General features: G+C 50.8%; 1 protein-coding gene across 3 annotated transcripts in view; it reads right to left on the bottom strand.

Annotated features, from left to right (window-relative positions):
* Positions 1 to 6,773: 6,773 nt before the first annotated feature.
* The window catches only part of LOC135175775 (cytochrome c oxidase assembly protein COX16 homolog, mitochondrial), a 41,027-nt gene continuing 23,762 nt past the window's right edge, over positions 6,774 to 24,038 (bottom strand). For all 3 annotated transcript variants that reach the window (XM_064144086.1, XM_064144078.1, XM_064144070.1), the window contains 2 exons: positions 19,578 to 19,640; positions 6,774 to 7,168 (listed from right to left, as the gene is read on the bottom strand). In XM_064144086.1, coding sequence (XP_064000156.1) covers positions 7,052 to 7,168; positions 19,578 to 19,640 — 180 coding nt within the window. In that variant the 3' untranslated portion in view covers positions 6,774 to 7,051. The remainder of the gene's footprint in view (positions 7,169 to 19,577; positions 19,641 to 24,038) is intronic.

Raw genomic sequence — 24,038 nt, 5'->3', positions numbered from 1 at the left:
AGCACAGGGGCAGAAGTCCTGTTAGGGTGCAAGTGAGCACCTTTCAGAACGCAGCTGTGCACACCCTGGGGGAAGCACACTGGTGTGCAGCCCCATGCTGGCTGGAGAGCAGGATCAGCACTCACCAGTTAAAGAAGGAACTAACTGATACCAAGAGTAAAAGATCATTGGTTTGATCTTTCCTTTTTCTTCCTCTCATCTCATTGATTGACATTTTGCAGCTTGTTCACTGAGAGTGATCTGCTTTGACAGGTCTTTAGTCTTGCTGAGAACGCTCCTGTGAAGGTTTGGGAAGTGTTGAAACACTCTGTGCTGACAGCCTTTTAAGTGAAAAACACACTTCTAAGCTCAGTGCAGAGTTTTCACTTCCAGAGTTGAGGAAACAGAATCAAGAATGGAAAAAAACCTTGAAAACAAAACATTGCAGCTCACCTGAATGAAAGTGTTTCTACAACCAGTAGCTTGCAAAATCTGACAATACAGCTTCTTGTTCTGACTTCAGTATTTCCTAAGCTCAAAAGCTTTTTCTTTTTCCTGAGACAGAAACTATTTCCTTTCCTACTCTATCCAAAGGGACCAGGCAGAAAGAACACTGTGTTTTCTGTTACTACTTCTGTCCCTCAATATTTACTATCTAGACTTAGTTTCTCTTCATTCCTTCCCCTCCCTCTCTTCCATTATCTTTCACTTTCTTTCTTAAAATGCCCTATCTACTGTAAAACAGAACAACCTCAAGCATGGAAACCAGGATGAGATGGAATAAGGACAGGTGCAGGGTTCTGCACTTTGGCCAAAACAACCCCAAGCAGCACTGCAGGCTGGGGACAGAGTGGCTGACAGCAGCCAGGCAGAGAGGGAGCTGGGGGTGCTGGTAGAGAGGAGCTGAAGATGAAGCAGCAGTGTGCTCAGGTGGGCAGCAGAGCCAATGGCATCCTGGGCTGGCTCAGGAGCAGTGTGGGCAGCAGGACAAGGGAGGTTCTTCTGCCCCTGTGCTCAGCACTGCTCAGGCCACTCCTTGACTGCTGTGTCCAGTTCTGGGCTCCTCCATTCAAGAGAGATGTTGAGGTGCTGGAAGGTGTCCAGAGAAGGGCAGCAAGGCTGGGGAGGGGCCTGGAGCAGAGCCCTGTGAGGAGAGGCTGAGGGAGCTGGGGGTGTTTGGCCTGCAGAAGAGGAGGCTCAGGGCAGACCTCATTGATGTCTGCAGCTCCCTGAAGGGAGGCTGTAGCCAGGTGGGGTTGGGCTCTTCTGCCAGGCAAGCAGCAACAGAACAAGGGGACACAGTCTCAAGTTGTGCCAGGGGAGGCCTAGGCTGGATGTTAGGAGGAAGTTGTTGTCAGAGAGAGTGATTGGCCTTGGAATGGGCTGCCCAGGGAGGTGGTGGAGTTGCCATCCCTGGAGGTGTTGAAGCCAAGTCTGGCTGGGGCACTTAGTGCTATGGTCTGGTTGATTGTGTAGGGCTGGGTGCTAGGTTGGGCTGGCTGAGCTTGGAGGTCTCTTCCAACCTGCTTGATTCTATGATTCTTCTCTCTTGCCCTCCTCTTTTCCTCTGTTTATTCAGAAGGAGCATGAAAAGAGCTGTATTAAGCTGAAATTTCATTCTGCCGTTCTCTGCTCAGTAACAGATAGTCCACTAAAGCCACTAAATCACAGATAACACTTCTTTGGGCAACATTATTAGGAAGTGACAGCTGGTGATGGATGAATACCTCATCTTTTACAGAAAAAAGTACATTTAATTTCCTTTGTACATAAAACACAGAGTGCAGCACTGCGTATCTGAAGATAAAAAGAGACCCAGAGCATGCAGGGTGCCACACTCATGGCAACGTAACACTAACTCTCTGTTTCTGAACTTAACATTTTGCAGGAGGTCTTCAAATTCATTTGGAAACCACTACTCTTCATAGAATTAACCAGGCTGGAAGAAACCTCCAAGCTCAGCCAGCCCAGTCCCCAGCCCTAGCCAAGCAACCAGACCATGGCACTCAGTGCCCCAGCCAGGCTTGGATTCAACACCTCCAGGCACAGCGACTCCACCACCTCCCTGGGCAGCCCATTCCAATGCCAATCACTCTCTCTGACAACAACTTCCTCCTAACATCCAGCTGAGGCCTCCCCTGGCACAACTTGAGGCTGTGTCCCCTTCTTCTGTTGCTACTTGCCTGGCAGAAGAGCCCAACCCCACCTGGCTACAACTTCCCTTCAGGGAGTTGCAGACAGCAATGAGGTCTGCCCTGAGCCTCCTCTTCTGCAGGCTGCACACCCCCAGCTCCCTCAGCCTCTCCTCACAGGGCTCTGCTCCAGGTCCTTCCCCAGCCTTGCTGCCTTTCTCTCAATATCTTCCAGCACCTCAACATCTCTCTTCAATTGAGGAGCCCAGAACTGGACACAGCACTCAAGGGGTGGCCTGAGCAGTGCTAAGCACAGGGGCAGAAGGACTTATCTTGTTCTGCTGCCCACACTGCTCCTGAGCCAGCCCAGGATGCCACTGGCTCTGCTGCCCACCTGGGCACAAGTTGTTTTTCAGAAGCTTTTGTATACTAAATTCTGGTCTAAATCTGCCATCACTCATCTCTCATTGTACCATAGCCTACTTTTACTTGGGTAGTTGGAGCCATTTTCAAGACCTTGGAGGATCACAGTTGGCAGGGCTATTTGCTGCATCTTCATTCTAACAAGTGTTTAACACCCAGCTGCTCATCCAGATGTATTTAGGAGATCCAAAATTCAACTGCTATGCTATTCAGCAAGTTGTGAAACCTATTTTGGATCACAGCAACTACAGCTTTTGCAAAGCCTCTCCTTCACCTCTGTTACAGCTGAACTAAGATACTGAGCATTTTCTCTTTTGGGTCATCCAGGATGCACAGGATCAGAGGCTCACAGGATATTAGGGGTTGGAAGGGACCAAGGAGATCATCGAGTCATAGAAACACAGAATCAACCAGGTTGGAAGAGATCTCCAAACTCATCCAGTCCAAGCCCATCCAGTCCAACCTATCACCCAGTCCTACCCAATCAACTAGACCATGGCACTAAGTGCCTCACCCAGGCTTTTTTTTAACACCTCCAGGGACAGTGATTCCAGGCAGGACCACACAATCTAGCTCAGCTCACACAGGAACACATCCAGACAGGCCCTGAAAGGCTACAGGGAAGGAGACGCCACAACCTCTCTGGGCAGCCTGTGCAGTGCTCTGGGACCCTTCCAGGAAAGAAGTTCCCCCTTGTGTTGAGCTGGAACCTCCTGTGCTGCAGCTTCCATCCGCTGCTGCTTGTCCTATCCCAGGGAACAGTGAGCACAGCCTGAACCCCAGCCCTCAGGTGCTTATATACATTGATTAAATCCCCTCTCAGTCTTCTCTTCTCCAGACTAAGCAGCCCCAGGTCCCTCAGCCTCTCCTCATCAGGCAGTGCTCCAGTCCCCTCATCATCCTCATAGCCCTCTGTTGGACCCCCTCCAGCAGATCCCTGTTCTGCTTCAACTGGGGAGCCCAAATCTGAAGGCAGTATTCAGAATGAGGTCTCATCTTGGCTCTTTGACTCTGCAAAGTCGAAGCACTCTAGGAAAAAAAACATACCTAATAAGCAGGCTCCACAGGGCTGACCTCACGCCAGTATCTGGTTAGCATTTTGGGTTGCAGGGAGCTGCTGCCCGGAATCGTCCAGACCCCTGCTACACTGAGCTCCCCCTGTCCCTGGAGACAGGTGCCCCAGATGCCCTCCAGTTCTTTGCCCTTCTGCTTTTTTTCGCTCAGGGAGGATCCCAGAGACCAACCTTGCCACAGTTCCTTGGAGAGAGAAACACTCTCTCCGTTACTGTCAGAAGCTCTCTTTTCAGGGCACACACAAGCAGACACCTCAGCCAGAAGACTTCCCTCTTTTACTTCCAACTGCCAGGCGGCTGATGAGAAGAACTGGCTTCTGCAGCGCTCTCTTTTATCCCTTCCACACTTCGCACCTCTCGCTAAAGCCTCGTTTCCATTCCCTGCAGACAGTTATTTGCCACCTACCAAAGAGGACGCACAAAGCCATCAAACATTGGCTCAGACCGACAGCTGCAAGTAACCACCTCTGACCGCCCCCCACCCACCCACAGGTGTGCGGAGTAACAGCTCAGGACTCCAACCAGGTTGGCCCCAGGTGCCGGAGATCCCCGCAGCTGCTGTAACATGCATTCCAAAAGAGTACCCTAGAACCAGCCAGGTCGGTGCGGCGGTAAGATCCATGGGGCAAACAGGGGCTTACCCATGCCCAGACGTGTTCCCCTGCCCCCCCGTCTACTGCTGTGCTGGCCAAGCACCCCTGGGAGGGGAGGGCGAAAGCCCTGGCTTCGCCGAAGGCGGTGAGGCCCGGCGGAGTGCCACCCCGAAGCCATGCCCTCAGACACTTAGAAGCATTCATCAAGTGCCCTCCTTCTAAGATGCAGGGGCAGGCTCTACTTGCCCGGCATTCTCGCAAGCGGAGAGTGGGGGGTGGAGGTATTTGCTCGCACATTAGCTAATACAATAGCGCGCAGCTCTGCTTTCAGGGGGAAACCTATCAGCGTCCCATTCAGCCTAGAGCAGCCTCAATTCAGCCCACAGCCAGGGCAGGGACAGCCCGCAGAGCCCTGTCGCTACTGCCAGAGACGCTGTCTCCTCCAAAGCCAAGCCGCAGAGTAAAAAGTAACACGGAGAGAAGAGGCTTCGGCTCTTTGAAGCCAAGAGCCAGTCGCGCTGCCAGCCTTGTCATGCGCGATGCAACGGCTGGTACCGACGAGAGCGATGCAACCCGTCCGCCGGGCCCTGCCGAGGCGCGGGAAGCCAGCGGCCCGGCACGGCGCAGCCCCACCGGCGAAGCGCAGCCCCACCGGCACGGCGCAGCCCCACCGGCACGGCGCAGCCCCACCGGCACGGCGCAGCCCCACCGGCGAAGCGCAGCCCCACCGGCGAAGCGCAGCCCGACCGACACGGCGCAGCCCCACCGGCACGGCGCGCCCAAAGCCTCACCTCCATTCGGCCTACGAAGAACCCAGCCCGCCTGCGAGCCGCCGTGACTCGGTCCAGCGACGACGCTTCAGTGTGCCGCAGGTCCCAGCTACGGGCAGGTAACAACCGCGAAGCATCCCGATGTAATCCAGACGGGAAAGCCCGGGGAAAAGCTGCGAACCTCAAACAGCGGAAAGCTGCTAAGGCTCCAGCCCCAGCTGAGAGCACACGACGGGCAGCACGGCCCGGCCAAAGGCAAGAGCATCACAGAAACGCCTCCGCCGCCGCTCTGACTCTGGGGCCAGCGTTCCCGGGGCACGGCGAGAGGCATCGCACCCGGGATCCCTCGAGATCTATTGAGAGCTGGAGAGCAGCGCACAGAGCAACCAGATGAGGTTCAGCAAGGACAAGTGCAGAGTCCTGCATCTGGGGAGGAGTAATAAACCGCACCAGTATAGGCTGGGAGGTGATCTGCTGGTGAGCAGCCCTGTGGAGAGGGACCTGGAGGTCCTGGTGGATCACAAGTTACCCATGGCACAGCAATGTGCCCTTGTGGCTAAGAAGGGCAGTGGGATCCTGGGGTGTGTTAGAAAGAGTGTGTCCAGCAGATCAAGGGAGGTTCTCCTGCCCCTCTACTCTGCCCTGCTGAGACCTCATCTTGAATACTGTGTTCAGTTTTGGGCTCCCCAGTTGAAGAGGGACAGGGATCTGCTGGAGAGGGTCTCTGCTCTCTACAGCTACCTGAAGGGAAGCTGTAACCAGGTGGGGTTGGGCTCTTCTGCCAAGCACCCAGCAACAGAACAAGGGGACACAGTCTCAAGTTGTGCTGGAGGAAGTCGAGGCTGGATGTTAGGAGGAAGTTGTTGGCAGAGAGAGTGATTGGCATTGGAATGGGCTGCCCAGGGAGGTGGTGGAGTCGCTGTCCCTGGAGGTATTCAAGGAAAGCCTGGATGGGGCACTTAGTGCCATGGTCTGGTTGCTTGTCTAGGGCTGGGTGCTAGGTTGGACTGGCTGAGCTTGGAGGTCATAGAACCAACCAGGTTGGAAGAGACCTCCAAGCTCAGCCAGTCCAACCTAGCACCCAGCCCTAGCCAACCAACCAGACCATGGCACTAAGTGTCCCATCCACTCCAACATATCAGGCAACGTCTTCTAAAAGTGCCCCATCACTTTGCCTTTCTTCCATCCTGGGACATATAGGCAAAATAGAACAGCTTTGTAATGTGATAGAGATGTGGACATCTGCTCTGTCAGGACACGTCTTGCTGCTGCTCCAAAGTGGACACACACTTAGAAGGCAAGGCATCACTAGCTGACAGAAGCGAGGCATCACTTAGTGCCTGATGTGGCCACTAGACACTGACCTCCCAGTGCAGCTCTGTCACAGCCTGCCCCTGCTATCTTGCTGGGAAGGTCATCACTAAGTTCTGTGCCCTGCCGCGAATAACTATAGAGTAGACAAAAGTGTTTCATTTTAGCTCAGGTATTCCTTCAGATGGTGTCCTTGGTACAGTAGCTGCAATTTTCTGGACTAGTGACCTTGCTGATCATTCCTTAGAGCACACTGCAGTCTCATAATGTGCCTGTAGCTATCAACAAAGCCAGTACCAGTACTCAAACTATTATTGGAAGCTGCAACCAGCACTGCCTAACAGTGCCTATAATATCTGTAATATTTAGGCCAATTAATCCTATTGAAATGTTTTCATCTACAGGCCAAAAAACTGATGTTCTCTTAATAAAATTACAACAGTTGTAGTTACTGATACGATTCTAAGACAGAGAGTGAAAGACACTTGAATGTTCTCAGGAGAATAATCAGCTATTTTTTAATTAAGAATTCATCTATATACAGCCTGCAGAGAACTCTGTGCAAACGGGTGCAAACAAAGAGCTTCACATCATACAGTGCTTTCTGCACGGACCTCACTGTTACACATTGCTCAGTGCAGGCCCCCCCCCCCCCCAATCTCAAGATCTCAAGTCTGTTCCTGACATTGGATTAAAAATTAACAGTTCAGCCTGAGAGGTTGTTTTTCTGTTGGAGGTGAGATGTGGATCACCAAAGTAGCCTTCCTCAATCATTCTGTCTTGAGACGGAGAGCCTCTCGCTGTTGCTTCTGAACAGTCCTGGAATCTTCCCACAGACGGGGCCCTCTGATGTTCTCCCAGTTATCCAAGTCAGACTTTTCCAGCTTCTGCACATAAAACAGCATAAACAACACTGTCATTTTGTTAGTCTCATGATTTAAAGCATGCATTTTTGTGGATTGGTTTCCTTTTGCAGAAGAAACTCAGCGCCACATTTGATTGATCAACTCTGACCTACCCTGCGAGAGAAGTTCAATAATAAGGGGAAAAGCAACACTGGGGAGCTGTGATGGTTTGGGTGTTCCCTGCCCCCTCCACTTTGGAAAATCACCCAGACTAGATTCAGTCGATCTGGAGATTGAATGAAGCTTTAGCTTTACAGCTTAGTACAATAGACAAGCAGGTGTTTACAATATAGACAGACATAGACAAGTTAAAAGTAATACAGAAACACAGCAGCCCTCCCAGAAACCAGACTCCTCAGCAGAGGCTCTCAACCACCCTTCCACCTTCCTCCCACCCCTCTACCTTACCCAAGACTTTGCCTTATGCTCAAGGTAGCTTGGAGGGTCGGCCAGGGGGGTTACGAAGCAGATGGATTAGTCACACACATGGCAGGTTAGGTCAGAGAAGTTCAGCCCCAGAGAGACAGAGAGCGACTCTGTTATCTATGTTTATGTTCTTATCCATCTCAGCAAACCTATGAGTGCAGCAGACATCACCACTGTTTCCTTTCCACAGCCTGTCATCTAATTCTTCTCATCAAAACACTCTAGCTAGGCTCAAACTAGCATAGGAGCTATCCACATGGCTACAGAAATGACTAAAGTGGGCATGACTGCAGCTACTCATCCACAGATAACTAACCTGTAGGACAGGAAGCACTGCAGCATCTGCAGAGATCTTCTATTCACTTCTGCCTTTCTTCCCTCACCTTGTTCTCCAAATCTGTTCTACCGCTGCCAAGTTTGCCAAGCACTGAGGTAGGAGTGACAAGCATTGATACAGCCCAAACAGATTAGTAATTAGTGACCTGAAGTGTCCTGTCAGCACGAAGCACAGTGGTGAAGATGCATTATCTAGACAAGGAGCAACAGCACCAACACAATCCCTTCCAGTCCACGTGGCTTTGAGAGAGGTGTGTGATGCTCGCTGCTGCCGCTTTCAAGTGGTACCCACCCACCACAGAGAGGTCTCTCACTGAAGCATACATGAGACAGGCTAACTGGCAGATACTCTCTAGGTTTTGATTACCTCCTTGCCTATTCCTGTCACTCCCGTTCAGAAGTAGCAATGGCTGCAGTATTTCCCCAGCACAAATGAAGAGCAGGCACCCTCCTGATCTTGCCCAACTGCTGCGGGTGAAGAAGGCAAACGTGCACTGCATCTTCACAGTCCTGCTGGCAGAGACACAGAAGCCCCTTCCCAGCAGACATAGACCTCAAGTCCCACATACCAGCCTGCATTGTGGAACAGTACATCAGACACAGTGGGGCTCTGCCATGAGAGGACTGAGGAGGGGTCAGCACCGCGGCCAGAAACAGGGCTACTCTGTGCCACTGAAAAGGGTCATGCTGTCTGCCATTAATGATAGGTACTGCAGTGGGGTTGAAACCTCTGCTTTGTGATCAGAGCCTCATCTCAGCAAATGCTGGAAGAATACACCTAATGAAACCTGCTAGCCCTGCCCTGAGCCTGCCATCAGCCTTCCAAAAAACTGGCAAATACTGAGGGATTGGAATAACAGTCACAGAATAACTCAGCAGCTAGAACAGAACAGACCTGCTGCTATTAGTTCATGTTATGCAAAACTTTGCTGCCATCTCTACAGCTGAGGAAACTGCAATGAGGTTAGTCAGGTATCAAAAGAGATTAGGCAACACTCCACAGAAGATCTCTGAGAACACATGCACAAACGCAACAGACTTCCACAAGGTAGGAGCAACTGAATTTTTAATGCAGTGGAGTTGCCAAAGGTCCTTCTAGAGAATTGCCTTCACTACTTTATACATCTTGTGATTAGCTGGTACCTCATTTCTTCTGGAAGGGATCTGGGCTGACATGGAAGGAGGGAGGAAGAGGGAAGGCACCCATCACCCCATGCAGCAGGCCACAACAACCCCCAGCAGCCCTACAGGCTCGGGGAGGAGTGGCTGGAGAGCTGCATGGCAGAGGGACCTGGGGGTGCTGGTGGCCAGCTGGCTGGATGTGAGCCATCAGTGTGCCTAGGTCACCAAAGGGGCCAACAGCATCCTGGCCTGGATCAGCAATGGTGTGACCAGCAGGAGTAGGTGCTCATGGCCCTGTACTCAGCACTCGTGAGCCCACATCTCGAGTGCTGTGTCCAGTGTTGGTCACCACAGTACAGGAGGGACATTGAGGTGCTGGAGCAGGTGCAGAGAGAGGTGATGAGGCTGGAGAGAGGTCTGGCAAACATGGCCTGTGAGGAGCAGCTGAGGGAGCTGGGGGTGTTTAGTCTGGAGAAGAGGAGGCTGAGAGGGGACCTTATTGCCCTCTACAACTACCTAAAAGGAGGTTGTAGTGAGGCTGCAGCAGGTGTCTTCTCCCCAGTTACTTATGCTAGGAAGAGAGGAAATGGCCTCAAGTTGTGTCAGGGGAGGTTTAGGTTGGCTGTTGGGAGGAAGTTCAAGGGAGAACCTCCCTTGATGATGACACATCTGGCATATAAATTTGGGAGGAGGAAGGCAAAGGGAGCTGTTTGGAGTGATTGCCTTCCCAAGTGCCCATTGCCTGTGCTGGAGCCCTGCTGGTCCTTGCGATGCCTGAACACCTGCCTGCCCGTGGCAAACTCTGAATGACTTCCTTGGTTTGCTTTGCTCACAGGCACAGCTTTTGCTTTACCTCTCGAACTGTCTCCACCTCAGGAGTTTTCTCACTTTTACCTTTCTGTTTGTGTCCCCAGCCACCAGTGGGCAGTGAGAGAGTGGCTGCAGGGGGCTCAGTTGCCAGCTAGGGTTAAACTGTGACACTACTTCACTCAGGAAAACTGAATCATAGAATCACAGAATCAAGCAGGTGGAAGAGACCTCCAAGCTCATCCAGTCCAACCTAGCACCCAGCCCTAAACAATCAACCAGACCATGGCACTAAGTGCCCCAGCCAGGATTTCCTCCAACACCTCCAGGCATGGTGATTCTACCACCTCCCTGGGCAGCCCATTCCAGTGCCAACAACTTCCTCCTAACATCCAGCCAATCTTTTCGTTTGGTCACTGGAATCAGAATTCTTGCAACAGTGTCAGCACCAAAATTGGCCAAAGATACAGATGCAGCTGCATTTCCCATTTTCCTAGGGCTGAGAGTAAGACCAAACGGAGTCCTTTAGTCAACGTCACACAGATCCTGCCTACTATCTGAGCTGTACGGAGAGAATTCAGGCAAGCAGAGTTCTGCTTTCAGATCAGAAAGCAAAAGGACTGTGGAAAAGGGCTTGGGGGTGCTGATGGACAAGAAGTTGGACATGAGCAGCCAGTGTGAGCTTGCAGCGCAGAAGGCAAATCACATCTTGGGCTGCATCAAAAGAAGCACTGCCCCCAGATACAGAGAGGGGATTCTGCTGAGACCTCATCTGGAGTGCTGCATCCAGCTCTACAGCCCTCAACACAGGAAGGACATGGACCTGATGGAGCCAGTCCAGAGGAGGGCCACAAAAATGATCAGGGGTTGGAGCAGCTCTGCTACAAAGACAGGCTGAGGGGAGTTTGGAGAGGAGAAGGCTCCAGGGAGATCTACTAACAACCTTCTGGTACCTGAAGAGGGCCTACAAGAAGGATGGAGAGAGACTGCAAAGGCCTGTGGTCACAGGATGAGGAGCATCGGCTTCAAACTGGAGAAGAGCAGGCTTAGACTCTGTTAGGAACACCACCAACTGGGAACAGGTTGCCTAGGGAGGTGGTTGAGGCCCCATCCCTGGAGATATTCAAGGCGAGGCTGGACAGGGCTCTGGGCAACCTGCTCTAGTTGAGGATGTTCCTGCTGACTGCAGAGGGGGTTGGACTGGATGGCCAGGGGGAATCCTTTACTGTAAGGGGCACAGGGCACTGGCACAGGCTGCCCAGAGAGTTTGTGGGATCTCCTCCTCCGGAGCCTTTCAAGGCCTGTCTGGATGCATTCCTCTGTGATCTGTGTAAGATAGCACTGTCCTGCTCTGGCAGGGGGAGTTGGACTGGATGATCTCCTTGGGTCTCTTCCAACCCCTAACATCCTGTGACCTTTGGAGATCCCTTCCAGTCTGGATGATTCCGACTCTACGAAAGCCACCTCTTTCATCCCAACAGCCTTCTTCTCATGTGGGTTTGTGGGGTTTTTTTCCCTTTCCCTTCTGTTTTTATCCCCCTGGACTCTGCCTACCCAACTCAATGAAGGCATTGCATAAGTCACTTCCAGGTTGTAGTAAATGGCAATACCTGCAAACTGGCAGCCTGCAAACTGCCTGCAGGCACACAAAAGAGTCAATCACTGGAGACTGCAATCAACTGTAATCAGATCAGACCAGCACCACCTCTTCTGCTTGTTTCTAACAGCTCAAAGCAGACTGAAATTCATCTGTTTGAAGTAAGATCAGTGTAGTCCATTCAGTCTACTGTTTTACTTCCTAAGTCAGTTAAGCTGCTTCTTAAGCACACAGGGCTGACAGAAGCTGTAAATTCAACAGCAGCAACACCCACCACACAAACGACAAACAGCTACACAAAGAGGCAAAGCTAACAACCACCAGAACATCTTCAGCTATTCATCACATACTTGACTTTTGAGAACCCTGTCAAACAGCTTGCCTGATGCAAAGGCAGAGAGGGACCTGGGGGTGCTGGCAGAGAGAGGCTGAAGATGAGACAGCAGTGTGCCCAGGTGGGCAGCAGAGCCAATGGCATCCTGGGCTGGCTCAGGAGCAGTGTGGGCAGCAGGACAAGGGAGGTTCTTGTGCCCCTGTGCTCAGCACTTCTCAGGCCACCCCTTGAGTGCTGTGTCCAGTTCTGGGCTCCTCCATTCAAGAGAGATGTTGAGGTGCTGGAAGGTGCCCAGAAAAGGGCAGCAAGGCTGGGGAGGGGCCTGGAGCACAGCCCTGTGAGGAGAGGCTGAGGGAGCTGGGGGTGTGCAGCCTGCAGAAGAGGAGGCTCAGGGCAGACCTCATTGCTGTCTACAGCTCCCTGAAGGGAGGTTGTAGCCAGGTGGGGTTGGGCTCTGCTGCCAGGCACTCACCAACAGAATGAGGGGACACAGTCTCAAGTTGTGCCAGGGCAGGTCTAGGCTGGATGTTAGGAGGAAGTTGTTGTCAGAGAGACTGATTGGCATTGGAATGGGCTGCCCAGGGAGGTGGTGGAGTCGCTGTCCCTGGAGGTGTTGAATCCAAGCCTGGTTGGGGCACTTAGTGCCATGGTCTAGTTGATTGGCCAGGGCTGGGTGCTAGGTTGGGCTGGCTGAGCTTGGAGGTCTCTTCCAACCTGGTTGATTCTGTGATTCTGAGGTACCAGTAAGGATGTAAAGAGACCTCAGCTTCTTACTTGCTGCTTCATATGCCTGACTTGATATTAAGTAAATTCCATAATTCTTTGTCAGCCTTAAAATAAAATACTTTAAAATAGTTTGAATTCTGCTCCTGCTACTCTTCATGCAATAACCAACAAACTGAAATCTGCAGAAATTCAGGTGGGGCTGTTGGTGCTCAGGCTGAGTCAGTTCAAGGTGGTCACTTAGGACAAATGTTTGACTTTAGTCTTTGTTTCCCACATGTGAAAAGCAGGATAAGAAAATCCTGTTTGCTTTACAGCTTGGTACAATAAATTCTGCGATGAGCAGCACAGAAAGAAATTGCTCATTCAGAGAGACAAATACTTGCCCTCATTTTAGTAAGCAAACCTATCCACAGCCAGAGGATGAGCAGAAAGGCTCCAGGAAGGCTGCAGAGGGACGTTTCCTAAGGGTGTCTAGAGACAGGATAAGGCAGAATGGTTTGAAGCTGAAGGACGTTTAGACTGGACCTTAGAAAGACGGTGGTGAGACTTCGGAATAGGCTGCCCAGGGAGGTTGTGGTTGCCTCCTCCCTGGGGGTATTCAAGGCCAGGCTGGATGAGGCCTTGAGCAGCTGAGTGGTTGAGAGGTGTCCCTGCTCACGGTGGGGAGGTAGGAGTAGGTGATGTCTGAGGTCCCTTCCAACCTAAGCCATTCAGTGACTCAGTGATGAGCAGGGAGAATATCCTTATGGCTGCAACATGCAGTGCTGGAAATCCATTAACCCAGTCAGGTTTTGCAAAGGTATCAGACCACAAACAGTGTATTGAGGAACTCTATGCTGATGTATAGGTGCAGAGGCACAGAACTAACACTAACACTGATCTACTGTCTCCTGCCTGGCTGAAAAAATCTGATCTCTGTCATCACAGTGATATGGCCTTACTGGGTTATATACACTGCCCTCCTAGACACAACTTCTGGACACCTTCTTCTCTTATTATAAGCTTCATCATAGAATCACCCAGGCTGGAAGAGATCTCCAAGCTCAGCCAGTCCAACCTAGCACCCAGCCCTACACAATCAACGAGAATATGGCACTAAGTGCCCCAGCCAGGCTTGGCTTCAACACCTCCAGGCACAGCAACTCCACCACCTCCCTGGGCAGCCCATTCCAATGCCAATCACTCTCTCTGACAACAACTTCCTCCTAACATCCAGCCTAGACCTCCCCTGGCACAACTTGAGGCTGTCCCCCCTTGTTCTGTTGCTGTTTGCCCGGCAGCAGAGCCCAACCCCACCTGGCTACAGCCTCCCTTCAGGGAGTTGTAGACAGCAATGAGCCTCCTCTTCTGCAGGCTGCACACCCCCAGCTCCCTCAGCCTCTCCTCACAGGGCTCTGCTCCAGGCCCCTCCCCAGCCTTGCTGCCCTTCTCTGGACACCTTTCGGTATCTGAACATGAAGTGGGGAAGACTGAGTCACAGTGAAGGAAGCTCACAAGCACACTTTGATTGGGACTAAACTGAAATGCAAGAAACTGCACTTGCCCCAAACACAGTTGGAAACTAATGGCTAGGCTGGACAATGCACTGACAAATTCAAGAGCAGGGATGGAGTGATTAGAGGGGGGAAGAACAGTGTCTCAACCTCCTTTAGTGTCACAGCAATCACTAAGAAGGGATCTTTGTGATCTCTCAAACAGCTCAAGGTATTTTAGCCACTAGTATCTTCACAGGCACTGAAGTAAATCAGCTCAATACACTAATCTGTTAATTCTAAAGCAACAAAATCAGTAATCCTCTGGTATTGATAACATCAGCAACAAGGCTGCAGCAGCTCTTCTATGAAGACAGGCTACCAGAGCTGGGGCTCTGCAGCCTGGAGAAGAGTAGGCTTTCAGGAGACCTTAGGGTGGCTTTCCAGTGTCTGAAGGGGGCTACAGGAGGTCTGGAGAGGGACTATTGACAAGGTCTTGTAATGACAGGATGAGGAGGAATGGGTTTGAACTGGCAGAGGGGAGATTGAAACTGGATGTTAGGAGGAAGTTCTTTGCAGTGAGAGGGTGGTGAGAGATTGGCACAGGTTGCCCAGGGAGGTTGTGGCTGCTTCCTCCCTGGAGATGTTCAAGGCCAGGTTGGATGAGGCCTCGAGTGACCTGTTCTAGTGGGAGGTGTCCCTGCCTTTGGCCATGGGTTGGAGCTGGATGATCCTTGAGGTCCCTTCCAACATAGATCATTCTCTTCTATGACTTTGTTTCAACTACTGGTATTGAGGAATGACCTTTTTAGACTACTCCTTAAGTCCACATGCTTCAGTGCACCTATTTCATACTGACACAACTTTGTTACTACACTGTGCCTCCCTTAAATGCAACGGTAAAAGAAGCTTTGTCCACACTGCTGGCACTGCAATGCCCAAAGTAAGCTCAGAAGAGCATTAAATAGCACTAATCTATTTCAGAAGAGCTTATTCAAATACTTCTTTCTCTCTCAAGGCCATAAATGCACAGGTTACACTCCCAAGCCAGCTCTCCATGTGCCTGCTTTTACTTTTTAAGCTATTCTGATGTTAATGGTGCAATTACAGCAGTTTGTGCTGCAGGATAGAGCCACACAACTTTTATCCTGAGCCAACACCCACCACTTGTGGTCTATCAAATGATGAGGAACAACAACTGCTCCACACCCACACACTTTAAGTCAAGAAGGCAGTGTGAAGCAGCGTTCTCCAAAGAGGTTATTTGCAGGCCATATTACAAACCTATGGAACTCTAGGGTCTGGAAGGGACCCTGCAAGATCCTCTAATCCAACCCCCTTGCCAGAGCAGTGTCACTTAGGTAGAGCAGGTCACACAGGAATGCACCCAGGTGGATTTTGAATGACTCCAGAGAAGTAGACTCTCCTCACAAGGCTGTGCTCCAGGCCCCTCCCCAGCCTTGCTGCCCTTCTCTGGACACCTTCCAGCACCTCAACATCTCTCTTGAATGGAGGAGCCCAGAACTGGACACAGCACTCAAGGGGTGGCCTGAGAAGTGCTGAGCACAGGGGCACAAGAACCTCCCTTGTCCTGCTGGCCACACTGCTCCTGAGCCAGCCCAGGATGCCATTGGCTCTGCTGCCCACCTGGGCACACTGCTGCCTCATCTACAGCTCCTCTCTCCCAGCACCCCCAGGTCCCTTTCTACAGGAAGGTTTTTCACATATCACATTACTCAGTTTCTTACCCCTCTCTTTCAAGCAATACTTTTGTGCTTTCAAATAAAACACTCTAAGCTTTTGTCACAGGTCAAACACTTGACATTTTTTACAGTGTGTTGTACAAGGCCCAGCTCAGCAGCAGAACTACATTCACATCAGTACCAGTGTCACTAGTGGACAGAGCTGTGATTTATTAGGCAAAGGGGAGCAGCAAGGACTAATAAGGAGGTATGAGGACAGCAAGGTGTGTGAGAGGAATGCATAAATGTAGGAGGCACGCAAAGGTAGCTTGCTCCTCTAGCATGTCCCAGGGCAGAAGACAAACAGCACTAACAGGCCTGAGACACAGGAACTGCAGTATGAAGTGCACACACCAATTCCTTCTTCCTCAAACCGGCATCCTGGCCAGAAGCACTCCCGTGTGAAGCAAAGCCACTTTTCAGCAGTTTGGAGACAAAGCACAGGCTTCAATGTGTTCTAAACACCAAATACATCTTTGTCCTTTGCAGTATGCCCATACCACACTCTAAAAGGACTCAGCAGTCAGTTCAGAGGGAAAAGACATTTCCCTAAGTACAAAAAGATCTTTTCTAGAAGCCAGAGAGTGCCAAGGGACATTTACATGGTGATTTGTTGGGGCAGCTAATGAGGCAGAGATCAGAAAACAGGCAGTTATTTCTGGAGAGCCCCACCCACAGCTACATACTAATGAGTTAAATCAGGGGTCCACCTGCTCAGGAAAATCTTCCCAAGGATGCTCCTGGGCAATTCATTCAGTGAGGAGGATCAGAAACATAGAAGTTTAGCCACACAATGGCTTTGCTACACTTACAAACAGGCAGCCTGGAGCCCCAGGGCAAGTCTGTGCTACTCACTGCGGGGGCATAGGAACGTCAAGCTAGTCCCTGGCTCCGTTGTGGCAGTGCTGGGACTGCTCGGACATGGAGAAGCTTCCAGATCTTCCCAGGGTGCTGGGAAAGAGGCAGACAACCTCTGACCTGATCCTAGTTCCTCTTGGCACGGAGGTTTGCAGAGGTGCAGGCAGCATCTCTTGCAGCTGTGCAGGGAGCACCATGTCAGTGCACTTCTTGCCACGTCGTGGGGCATTTAAAAGCCTTCTCCTGGGAAACCTGAGGCACTTCAGTTTCCAAATAGTTCAAGCCCAAATCATGAGGGCTAAGCTGGTCTGAAGCACAAGGCACAGCAGAACACATTGTCCAAGAGCAATGAGGCAGAGGCAGCTCAACTGCTTACAACTTAGCTCAATTTATATTACTTGCCTGAGTGCAAAGACTCCTTTGGCCACAGAGATTCACCAATCAAAATGGCATTTGCTAAACTGACCATATTAGGTGAAACCAGGGCTTGCTCACCCTTATTTGGGTATTCTAGGTACCTAAACACCTGTGGGTACCTGTTTATCACTTTGGAAGGGGATATAATGGCCCTTGTTTTCCTCCCGCCTTTGTTTCCTCCATCAGCAGCAGGACATCTGCTAGGCCTGTTAGCCTTCCAGGACACCATGCTTTAAAAGAGCTGGCCTGGGGTCCTCACTAACAGCTGCAGATACAATGCCAATGGTGCTGTAAAATAAGGCTTTACATAGGAAATGAACAACTTCTTTTGTTTTACTTTTTTTAAACTGCCCTTCACCTCTTCTCAAACCACATTTAGTGTCCAGAGAAGGGCAAGCAAGCCGCTGAGGGGCCTAGAGCACAAACCCTGTGAGGAGAGGCTGAGGGAGCTGGGGGTGTGCAGCCTGCAGAAGAGGAGGCTCAGGGCAGACCTCATTGCTGTCTGCAGCTCCTTGAAGGGAGGCTGTAGCCAGGTGGGGATGGGCTCTGCTGCCAGGCAAGCAGCAACAGAACAAGGGGACACAGTCTCAAGTGGTGGCAGGGAAGGTTCAAGCTGGATGTTAGGATGAAGTTGTTGTCAGAGAGAGTGATTGGCATTGGAATGGGCTGCCCAGGGAGGTGGTGGAGTTGCCATGCCTGGAGGTGTTGAAGCCAAGCCTGTCTGGGGCACTTAGTGCCATGGTCTGGTTGATTGTCCAGGGCTGGGTGATAGGTTGGACTGGCTGAGCTTGGAGGTCTCTTCCAACCTGGTTGATTCTATGATTCTAGTAACAGCTGCCAGTGTAATCCTCCACATTGACCTATACACAGAATTAGAAGACTTAAGAGCAGTATTTTAACAAGAGGAGGGCTAAAAAGCCCTGGCCAGGAACACATGGGGTCCACAAAAATATGACTGCAATTCAGTGACCAGTTAGATTTTGTCCAACAGAACACTGAGGTAACATGGACTAAAATTGTCACCAGCTCAGTGTTGAGCCTGTGAAGTATGTAGATGGCAGCTGGGAGTTCTGTGAGTTTCACTGAAGCAAGCAATGAGCAGGCCTGGTGCTTGCAAGTTCGTGCCCAGAGAAAAGCATACATTGAGATGAGAGTTCAGTACACTGATCTCGACCTATTTCCATCACATGAAAATGCAAAACCATTTGTTTTGTTGAACTGCTCTGCCCCTTCTAAGACCTAAATACTACTTTGGAAGAATTTCAGCCTGGAACTTCCTGTAGTTTAGATGAGGAAAATAATCAGATTGCTTCTGTCATTTCTGTCCATCAAGAGAAGCCTGATTGCCCAGCAGGCTTGTCTCATGCTGTTATGCCAGATGTATTTCATTATCATTGATTCATCCATACAGCTAATGCGTTTAGGACCATTTAAATGTTATCCTTCAACTACTTCTCAAGTGCAGGCAAGGCGCATCTGAACACAGAGAGGTTGATTTTTGAGGTGAAGTAGTGAGTTAACAGAGAGATGTGGTTTCTTTCGTTCCTTGGAGCTCTCCACATCAATAAATCAAAGCAGCCTTACAGCATATTTTCAAGAATCATAGAATCAACCAGGTTGGCAGAGACCTCCAAGCTCAGCCAGCCCAACCTAGCACCCAGCCCTGGCCAATCAACTAGACCATGGCACTAAGTGTCCCATCCAGGCTTGGCTTCAAAACCTCCAGGCACGACCACTCCACCACCTCCCTGGGCAGCCCATTCCAATGCCAATCACTCTCTCTGACAACAACTTCCTCCTAATATCCAGCCTAGATCTCCCCTGGCACAGCTTGAGACTGTGTCCCCTTGTTCTGTTGCTGCTTGCCTGGCAGAAGAGCCCAACCCCACCTGGCTACAGCCTCCCTTCAGGTACTTGTATCCAGCAATGAGGTCTGCCCTGAGCCTCCTCTTCTGCAGGCTGCACACCCCCAGCTCTCTCAGCCTCTCCTCACAAGGCTGTGCTCCAGGCCCCTCACCAGCTTCATTGCCCTTCCCTGGACACCTTCCAGCACCTCAGCATCTCTCTTGAACCGAGGAGCCCAGAACTGGACACAGCACTTCCATTTTCTGAAGAGTGAAAAAGGAGCAGCAGTCACTGGAAAGACAGACATGAGCTTCAGAGGCAAGAAATAACAGCAAGCACAGCAAGCACACTGCTCTCTCAGTTGGCACACAGGGCAGCAGACCTCACACAGCAGGGCTGTTGACATCCACACGTTGCACATTCCATCTCAGGCCAACGGCAGCTCTGCATTTAGAGACTGGTGAACCACACAAGTGGGGGAATTTATTTGTGCCACTGTACTTGGCATCTGGACATCAAAACCAAGTTGGTGTTCAGAAAGCAGCACTGCATGTTCAAAACCCTTTCATTACAGGAAAACCTGGGTCTGTTGGGACATCGGTGAGCCAAAGGCTGACCTAATTTTGGTTAGGACAGGTACAGCCCACCAGCAGCCAGGGCAATCAAGGGCAGCCATGGTTCTGAGCCCCAAGCAAGAGATTTCTTTTACCTCATATTCAGATTCCAGTGTCACTGTGTTCTGTTTTAATTTTTCTTTCAAAGCTGGATCAACCTGCAAAAGAAAAATAGTGAACAAATACGTTGGCTTTTAAGAATTTCTCCTTAAAAACTGTTAACCTCTAAATGAAAACCCACCCCTAACCGAGTTCTGGTGCCCGTTGTTCAGATGGCTTCTTTGTGCATCATCATCAGGGTGATCACAGAATCACAGAGTCAGTCAGGGTTGGAAGGGACCACAAGGAGCAGCCAGTTCCAACCCCCCTGCCATGCCCAGGGACACCCTACCCTAGAGCAGGCTGCACACAGCCTCAGCCAGCCTGGCCTCAAACACCTCCAGCCATGGGGCCTCAACCACCTCCCTGGGCAACCCAGTCCAGCCTCTCACCACTCTCATGCTCAACAACTTCCTCCTCACGGCCAGATTGAATCTCCCCACCTCTGGCTTTGCTCCATTCCCCCCAGTCCTGGCACTCCCTGACAGCCTAAAAAGTCCCTCCCCAACTTTTTTGGAGGCTCCTTCAGATGCTGGAAAGCCACAAGAAGGTCCTCTGGGAGCCTCCTCTTCTGCAGGCCAAACACCCCCAGCTCCCTCAGCCTCTCCTCACAGGGCTCTACTCCAGGTCCTTCCCCAGCCTTGCTGCCCTTCTCTGGACACCTTCCAGCACCTCAACATCTCTCTTGAATGGAGGAGCCCAGAACTGGACACAGCACTCAAGGGGTGGCCTGAGCAGTGCTGAGCACAGGGGCACAAGAACCTCCCTTGTCCTGCTGCCCACACTGCTCCTGAGCCAGCCCAGGATGCCATTGGCTCTGCTGCCCACCTGGGCACACTGCTGCCTCATCTTCAGCTCCTCTCTACCAGCACCCCCAGGTCCCTCTCTGCCTGGCTGCTCTCAGTCAAGCTTTGTCTCTAGATATGGAATTCTAAGATGTGTGGACTTCTAATTACAACGTAACTTCACATTACATTTGTACTGAGAAACCATCCAAATCCTTGATGTGAGTCTTCAGTTTCCTCAAGAAGCTGTGTGTAAGGCTTCGAATACCAGTACTAAAAATAACATTTTTCAAGGCTTTACTACCTTTTCATTCTGGCATGGTGGTGCTGCAGGTTTTTTGCTACTGCAGCACTTGCAGCAACAATGAATGAAACATTCTCTGAGTCTGTTGCACGATACATTCTTATCTCACATTCCATGGCTTCAAAGTGCAAGTAGGAGAGGCTGAGGGAGCTGGGGGTGTGCAGCCTGCACAAGAGGAGGATCAGGGCAGACCTCATTGCTCTCTACAACTCCCTGAAGGGAGGCTGTAGCCAGGTGGGGTTGGGCTCTTCTGCCAGGCAAGCAGCAACAGAACAAGGGGACACAGTCTCAAGCTGTGCCAGGGCAGGTCTAGGCTGGATGTTAGGAGGAAGTTGTTGTCAGAGGGAGTGATTGGCATTGGAGTGGGCTGCCCAGGGAGGTGGTGGAGTCTCTGTGGCTGGAGGTGTTGAAGCAAAGCCTGGATGAGGCACTTAGTGCCATGGTCTGGTTGATTGTCTAGGGCTGGGTGCTAGGTTGGACTGGCTGAGCTTGGAGGTCTCTTCCAGCCTGGCTGATTCTGTGATTCTATGACAGGTATATACAGACAGCTCAAAAAAAGATTTAAGTACAATGTTTTCAAATGAGGATTTTGCCCCATTTCCATGCTTGATATTCCCTCAGATTCTCCCATAGTACACTCCAAAAGACTCCCACAGATAAAGACTTCAAAATTACTCTTAGGTGGCTAAAAGTAACAGGGGTTAAGCACAAAATTATGCTTGGAAATCTTCCTATTTCATATTCATAAAATAGAATATTCATATTCTATTTGTGGCTGTAAGTGCCTAAAATCCCTTTAATACCTGTCTGCCACTGCTCATTTAGGACACGGCGACTCCACCACCTCCCTGGGCAGCCCATTCCAATGCCAATCACTCTCTCTGACAACAACTTCCTAACAACATCCAGCCTAGACCTGCCCTGGCAGAGCTTGAGGCTGTGTCCCCTTGTTCTTGTTCTGTTGCTGCTTGCCTAGCAGAAGAGCCCAACCCCACCTGGCTACAGCCTCCCTTCAGGTAGCTGCAGACAGCAATGAGGTCTGCCCTGAGCCTCCTCTTCTGCAGGCTGCACACCCCCAGCTCCCTCAGCCTCTCCTCACAGGGCTCTGCTCCAGGCCCCTCCCCAGCCTTGCTGCCCTCCTCCAGACACTCTTCCAGCACCTCAACATCTCTCTTGAATTGAGGAGCCCAGAACTGGACACAGCACTCAAGGTGTGACCTGAGCAGTGCTGAGCACAGGGGCAGAACTCTTCAGAACCGAGCAGGAGTGCACAGTGCCTGCAGGGACTTCAATAAACTCTTGCCCCCTCCACACTCCTTTCAGCAAAAGGGAAAATTCTGTATGTGACACAAATATTTCTGGTACAGCTACAAACCTAAATGTTCTGCTACTATGAAAAGACTCTAACTAACCATTTTGCACTGACCCTAAGAGACCACAGTATATTTCAGTTCAAAAGCAAATAACACAGACAGAGAGCAACTGTGACATTTGTGAATGCTACTAATTTAACCTCCAGGACATGGAAATTACAGCTCTTCCACAAAGGAACCCAAAGCAAGCCATCTGTATCCCCTCTTGAAGTTCACAGAGATGGAGGATCTCTCCTGTGATGACAAGCTGAGGTTTATTCAATCTGGAGAACAGAAGGCACTGGGGAGACCTGGAGGCCTTCCAGGGGAGCTCAGAAGAATCATAGAATCAGTCAGGGTCAGAAGGGACCACAAGGAGCAGCCAGTTCCAACCCCACTGCAATGCCCAGGGACACCCTACCCTAGAGCAAGCTGCCCCCAGGATGTGGTGTGGGACAGTGTCAAAGGCCTTGCTTAGGTGCAGGTAAGTGACAGCTCCACACTCTGCCCATGAACCACACTTTGCAGTGTTTACCACACAGCCTTTGCACTGCTTTATGAGAGTCTTTTCTTCTTAAGGAAGAGTAAAGTTGAGTGATCCATACAAGGTCACTGATTTTCCGTTTAGGCATATGACAAATATTTTCAAAGAAGATATTCTTCTGGGGGAGCCAGAACTGGTGTTTCTGGTGTACTCTGTTACAAAGCTGCGTGAGAAGACTGAAGTGAAGAGTTTCGTATCAGCAGTCCTTTGTCTGTCAATGCTGCAGGAGGGTTGTATCCAGACAGCTTCATTCGTGGTCATCGCCTTCAGCCTGCTGTCCTTTCTTATTTCCAGATTGAAAGCTGAAGTCATCCTCAGAGAGGTATTACTTTGAGGAGGACACTCAGTTTAGTAAAAAAGAACTATTTTTAAGGTAAAAACCATCTCCTGCTGACTTCTGTTAACGCTTTCTAGAGGGCAAGTTTTGTAAGACTTTAGCATACCAACATTTGCCAGCACATGCCAGTCTCTGTACAGGAGTACACAGCTCACTGCCTTATGAAAGGAGACTGTTGAAAGCACAGTCCTGCCCTCATGGCATGGTTGTCTCCTCAGAGTTTCCTTGGGTACTAATTGAACCCTTTATTTCAGATGTAATATATTGGAGCTTTGTTTCTCACTAACCCAGATGGCCACAGATAGCCAGTGGGCACACAGAACACAACAGTTACACCTGGCAGAGAGGCTGCTTGTAGCAGTGGACTACTGAAATTACAGGTCCAGGCTTCTGTGTGTCGTGGCTGTCTGGGAAGCTACCCTCAAATTAGCATGTGAATCAGTGTGCTGCTCCTCTCTGAATGCTGTTCACCATTGTCGCTGCCCACCTGCCTCCTATTCCTCTGTTTCCTAGAACCACAGAGCGTTTTGAGTTGGAAGGGGCTGTTAAAGGTTACCTAGTCCAACCCCGCTTTGGTGAGCAGGGGCATCCTCAGCTAGATCAGGTCGCACAGAGCCTTGTTGAACCTGACCTTGAATGTTTCCAGGGATGGGGCTTCTGACACCTCTCTGAGCAACCTACGCCATTGTTTTGCTACCCTCACGGTAAACAGTTCTTACTCATACCTCGTCTGAATAAACCCTCTCTTGATTTAAAACCACAGCCTCTTGTCCTGTCACCACAGGCCCTACTGAAAAAAAATGTCCCAGTCTTTCTGGACCACTGAATGGAACTGGCTTGGTGGCCTCACCCAGAATGGCTGTCAATGGTTCCATGGCCAAGTGCAGGCCAGGGACAAGTGGAATCCCTCAGGGATCAATCCTGGGACCAGTCTTGTCCAGCATCTTTGTGGGTGCCATGGACAGAAGCACTGAGTGCAGCCTCAACAAGTTTGCTGAGCACACCAAGCTGTGTGGTGCAGCAGGCAGGCTGGAGGGCAGGGATTCATCCAGAGGCACCTGGACAGGCTGCAGAGGTGGACACAAGCCAAACTCAGGAGATTCAACAAGAGCAAGTGCAAGGTCCTGCAACTGGG

Source organism: Pogoniulus pusillus, chromosome 1 (assembly GCF_015220805.1).
Source record: "Pogoniulus pusillus isolate bPogPus1 chromosome 1, bPogPus1.pri, whole genome shotgun sequence".
Lineage (NCBI taxonomy): Eukaryota > Metazoa > Chordata > Aves > Piciformes > Lybiidae > Pogoniulus > Pogoniulus pusillus.
The sequence above is the reverse complement of the archived record's forward strand: the minus strand, read 5'-3'. Positions and strand labels throughout refer to the sequence as shown.